This window comes from Psammomys obesus, unplaced genomic scaffold (assembly GCF_907164565.1).
Source record: "Psammomys obesus unplaced genomic scaffold, mPsaObe1.curated_primary_1811, whole genome shotgun sequence".
Classification (NCBI taxonomy): Eukaryota; Metazoa; Chordata; class Mammalia; order Rodentia; family Muridae; genus Psammomys; species Psammomys obesus.
Genome location: NW_026590809.1, coordinates 842205 through 848204, shown reverse-complemented (window position 1 = coordinate 848204; position 6000 = coordinate 842205). Strand labels below are relative to the sequence as shown.

At 38.6% G+C, this 6000-nt stretch overlaps 1 protein-coding gene across 1 annotated transcript in view; it reads left to right on the top strand.

Moving 5' to 3' along the window:
- Inpp4b (inositol polyphosphate-4-phosphatase type II B) overlaps window positions 1-6000 on the top strand; it is a 672431-nt gene that overhangs the window by 564065 nt on the left and 102366 nt on the right. Inside the window, exon 14 of the mRNA XM_055609049.1 lies at window positions 1614-1817. Coding sequence (XP_055465024.1) covers window positions 1614-1817 — 204 coding nt within the window. The remainder of the gene's footprint in view (window positions 1-1613; window positions 1818-6000) is intronic.

Here is a 6000-nt window from a genome sequence, read left to right as displayed (position 1 = left end):
TCTTTCTTTCTTTCTTTCTTTCTTTCTTTCTTTCTTTCTTTCTTTCTTCCTTCCTTCCTTCCTTCCATTCTTTTCTTTCTTTCCTTTCTTTCCTTCCTTTTTCCTCTTTCCTACCTTTCTTTCTTTTTTCCTTCCTTATTTCTTTCTTCCTTCTTTCCATACCTGTCTTTCTTCCTTCTTTCCATGCATGTCTTCCTTCCTTCCTTTCTTTCTTCCTCCCTCCCTCCCTCCCTCCCTCCCTTCCTTCCTTCCTTCCTTCCTTCCTTCCTTCCTTCCTTCCTTCCTTCCTTCCTTCCTTCCTTCTTTCTTTCATGATAGCTTGAATGAGAATTTCCCACAGATGTGTATATATTTCACACTTAGCCCCCAGTTTGTGGAACTATTTGGTAAATATTAGGAAAACATGTGGCCTTGTTGGAAGAGATGTCACTGGAGGGAAGGCTTTGACATTTCATAAACCCATGTCTGTCAAGTCGTTTCTTTCTGACACTTGTGTGTTGAGATGTGAGCTCTCAGCTACTGCTCTAGACCATGCTGGCCTGCCATCTTCTTCTTCCTGATGATCATGGGCTTACCTTTTGAAACTGTAGAGCCCAAATAAATTATTCTGTAAGTTGCCTTACAGAATATGGAGTCATATCATAGCAATATGCCTTATGGAGTCATATCATAGCAATATAAAATCAGGTAACATGATTAAGGTAACATGATTAAACATTATGATATCAGTTACCCTCAAAAATAACACTTGGGTTAAGGGTCTCTTTTTAAATGAGTACAAGCTATAATAAATCATACTAGCCAATGCTAGCTTATTTCTCTAGGGTCTGAAATCAGTGTTAGGCCCACAAACACATTAAGTTTACTATATTAAAGAAAATCAATTACTGTATCTTTCAGTCTGTTACAACATGAAACTATTAAATGTTTCATCAGGAAATTACAAAGTACAACTGTAAAGTGTTTTACTGTTGGGAAGCTGTCACTATTCTAGTGCTTACTAGGTATTTACCACTAGCTTGTAAAACCTTCCATGCCAAGTTTCACCATAACTTCATTGACACCACATTATTGACATAATGTGATGAGGGAGAGTTTGGGGATAATAATAAATTCTAAAAAGCAAGTATTTTCATAGGGAAGACTGCTCTTTCATCTCTTCTGTTAAGATCTTTCCATGATATAAAAACATTCTGAATAATTTTTTGCAATGAAATCTTTTATTTTTCCCCCTGTGGTCTTTACTTATGCTCTAAATCTAAAATAGGCACAGCATGATAAGGTTTTCTTTTGGGGTGTATTTGGAATTACTTGAGAGGTTCAGCTCCGAAGACTGTGGCACTCAAAGAAGAGAAGCTGAGGAGACAGATTATGTTCATAGCACACTTAAAAACCTCAGCATTTACTTTAAAACAGGAGGACTCCAAACCTTGGCAGCATCCCCAAACTATTTCCCATCAATCAGAACGAATCACTCTTCCTCCTTGGTGCCCGTGCTTTTTCTACCACACACACCTCTTAGTCTTAGTACCAACAAGTCTGCAGTTGACCTTTTCACAGCTCTGCACAGAGATGCCCACCGTGGGTTTCTAATCCTTGTTATATCTTTCCAGACTGAGCTTTTTGTACATGCCTTCAAGGATCAGCTGGTCAGGAGTGCTCTGTTAGCTCTCTACACTGCAAGGCCAGGAGGCATCCTTAAGAAACCACCCTCTCCAAAGGACAGCACAGAGGAGACTAGTCCCCAGAAGGAGACCCCTCAGCTGAGAAGACAAGACTCCATACCACACCATTCTGACTATGATGAGGAAGAGTGGGTAAGTCTCCTCATTTCATTTGCTCTCATGCTTCAGCCCTAAGAAATACAGGGAGCATAAAAAGAAAGTTCCTCTTCTCATTAGCAAAATGAGAATTACCAATAATTACCAATCACAGCACTGGTGTGGATAGATAGGGCAAACTTTCCCTTAGGAGCAAGTTACATTTGAAAGTTGTATTTGTTGTAAATATCTATTTATTATCAAATTAATTATCTTTATAACCAATAATTTGTCATTGAATTAAGTTGTCAAAATTATAAAACCCGATATTACATTTCCTCATTTATTTCCAAGCTACATACAATTTTAAACTGTCTCCGAAGAAGAGTGAAAAGTTGCATCATCCTTAGGATATTGTAGTGTATAATAAATGTTTGCATTTTGTTAGGTAGAGAAATGCATATGTGCACATTCTAAAACATATATTCAAATTTAAAGGAGAGCAGACAAAGATTTCTAAAATCCCTCCTACTGGTGATTTTGTGATTAAAATAGATATTGCTGTTTAATTTAAACGTGGGCTGTGATACCATAAGCCTTATATATGTATCTGAATAATTACTGGTCAAGGTAAATTAACCGGAGAAGCAAACAGTGTGAGGGGAACTCTAGTACAGAGGAATGGGGTGGGAGGAACAGGAAGGTTGCATAGGTAGGAAAAACAGGGTGCTATCAATGAGTCTTAGAGCCTCTGGAGTGTATCTCTATTTATATTATGCATGTGTCGCATGTAGGCCCATGCACAAGGGAATCCCTTTGTTGTACCACATGCTTAAGAGAAGAAGTGTGCTAGCCACACTAGATGTTAAGGTTTTAGTTAACCATTCTTTACATCTTAGCTTGGACTTTAGGAGTATTTGAGGTAAAGTATTTGAAAGACCAACTCCCTAAAACAGTGGGCCAATGAAAAACCAACTGATCTTTTTTTGATAAAATTTCTGCCACAGAAAACACACCTTCAGGCTTCACGAGGTAAGTGCTGAGTAAGTGTTATAGTTGCTGCTGATGATTGTATTTCCCACATGGCAGCATTTCAAAAGAGCAAGGCAGATACTTCAATTTAACTTCACCTTCTTCAATTTATTCACAGCTCTAAGATGTGCATGCCTCTTAACCTCTCTCAAGTTCACTTTTCTCAACTGTAAAATGAAATCTGTACCTGTTCCGCTTAGCGGTTCGGATGTATATACAAAAAGTGCTTTATCATTTTATGGTGATGCCTGGACAGGCCTAGTCATATTCAGTGACAGGGTTGTTGATATGTGGTTCTTGGTTTAAATATGTGACTTATAGTCTTGTTATGACAACCAAATTTATAGCCAGAGACCTCTAGTAGTAATTAATATATATTAATTATAATATATATGTTAATATGTGTCTCTGTGTATATGTATATGTACATATAAATGTAGAATGTATAATTATAAATAAACAAGTCAGATATAGTTATATAAGTCAATCAGGCATACATTCTATATTTATATATATATATATATACATGTTAGTATATATATATATACTATTGAATATATATATTCAATAAAATATGGATTGTAAATTTAAAGAATTAGGGTGGGCATAACAAAGAAAAGTACTTTACTTAACCAAAAATTTTATCCTTTTAACAAATGATTACCATTTTTATCCTGAATCAAGTAAAAAGCTTAAAAAATGGATGTGCTTTGTTTTTGGTGTTTTTTTGTTTTTGTTTTTGTTTTTTTTGTAATGCCTTGCAACTCCTCACACAAAGTACTACCTTTTCCTAATACTTAAAAGAAGAGGAGGGGTCCCTCCCCTCCTTTCTTATTCACTATTCCTTAGGTAATTTGGGGGGATGTCTTCAGTCCAGTAGGCATTTGCAATGGAAATATGAGCCATGCTATATCCTCACCTGGAACTCAGACTCTTGTAGGAAATAAAACATATTAACAAGCATAAAATGTTGGAACAATGGTTGGAGTACTGGATGATAATCTCTGGCTATAGAATTTTGTCAAACCCAGTTTCAATCAGAACTGTCTTATGCACAAAAAAGAGAGAGTCATGTCACTGGGCAGAAAGTTTTAGAAAGAGACCTTTCCTTCATTCAGGGTTGACATTCTGCCTGATTCTCTACACTGCACACTGGAACCCCACCCCCAGAACACCCTAAGGCCTCTTAGAACGTTTGCTGGATTCAAAAACCTAGAAAGATTTGACCATGTTTTGGATATATGCCTAGGAGTGCTATCGCTGGATCTTGAGGAAACACTATTCCTAATTGTCTGAGAAAGTGCCAGATTGATTTCCAAAGTGGTTGTACAAGTTTACATTCCCACCAGCAATGGCAGAGGGTCCGTCTTTCTCCACATCCTCTCCAGCATGTGTTGTCACCTGAGTTTTTGATCTTAGCCATTCTTATGGGTATAAGTGAAATCTCAGGGTCATTTTTGATTTGCATTTCCCTGATTGCTAAGGATGTTGACCATTTCTTTAAGTGTTTCTCTACCGTTCAATGTTCCTTTATTGAGAATTCTCTGTTTAGTTCTGTACCTCATTTTTTAATAGGATTACTTTATTTGTTGCTGTTTAACTTCCTGAGTTCTTTATATATTCTGGATATTAGCCCTCTGTCAGATAAAGGGTTGGTGAAGATCCTATCCCAATCTGTAGGCTGTCGTTTTGTTCTGAGGACAGTTTCCTTTGCTTTACATAAGCTTTTCAGTTTCATGAGGTCCCACTTATTGATTATTGCTCTTAGAGCCTGTGCTGTTGGTGTTCTGTTCAGGAAGTTGTTTCCTGTGATTTATTTGTAATAACCAGAATAGCAGCTTTATTTGTAATAACCAGAAGCTAGAAACAAACCAGATGTCCCTCAGTTGAGGAATGGATACAGAAATTGTGCTACATTTACACAATGGAATACTATTCAGCAATTAGAAACGAGAAAATCATGAAATTTTCAGGCAAATGGTGGGAACTAGAAAATATCATCCTGAGTGAGCTATCCCAGAAGCAGAAAGACACACGTGGTATATACTCACTTAAAAGTGGATAATAGACATATAATATAGGACAAACATACTCATTTCTATACACCTAATGAAGCTAAGCAAGAAGGAGGACCCTGGGTAAGATGCTCAATCCTCACTAAAAAAGGCAACTGGGATGGACATTGGAAGAGGGAGAAAATAGGGAACAGGACAGAAGCATACCACAGAGAGATGTTGAAAGACTCTACCCAGCAAGGTACTGAAGGAGATGCTGAGACTCAGAGCCAAACTTTGGGCAGAGTGCAGGGAATCTTATGAAAGAAGGGGGAGATAGGAAAACCTGGAGGGGACAGGAGCTCCACAAGGACAGTAACAGATCCAAAAAATCTGGGCACAGGGGTCTTCTCTGAGACTGATACTCTAACCAAGGACCATGCTTGGAGATAACCTAGAGTCCCTAGAATCCCTGCACAGAAGTAGCCCATGGCAGCTCAGTGTCCAAGTGGGTACCCTAGTAATGGGAACAGGGACTATCTCTGACATGAACTCAGTGTTTGTCTCTTTGATTACCTCCCCCTGATGGGGGAGCAGCCTTACCAGGCCACAGAGGAAGACAATGCAGCCAGTCCTGGTGAGACCTGATAGGCTAGGGTCAGAGGGAAGGAGAGGATATACTCCCCTCTCAGTGGACTTGGGGAGGGGCATGAGAGGAGAAGAGAGAGGAAGGATGGGATTGGGAGGGGATGAGAGAGGGGGTTACAGATGGGATACAAAGAGAATAAACTGTAGTTTATAAAAAAATAAAATTCTAGAAAAACAAGCGGCTACTGTATGAGGCAGAAGTCTACACAGAATGGTGCAACAGCATCATGGTCAGAGTGAGGCTTCAGAAACCACTCTGGAGGTGGGCAAGTAAACAGAAGTTAACCATCAGATAGAGAGCAGAGTGCTTGGCCACTGTGGAGAGAGATAGTGGCTATAGACACAAGGCACAGATATATGCAATTATTATTAATGTTGATTTTTTGAAATTGATGACATTTTTACCATAAGTATAGTGAAAAGACCACTTGGGAAGTAGAGGTGATGATGGACAGTTCTAGGCCCTCACAGAATAAGAAATTGACTTACTCCTCATTTAAGGAGTCCTAGGATAAACGTTTCCTTCGCCTGAGACATACAAGGGACTTAAACAGCTTTGGTGAGGT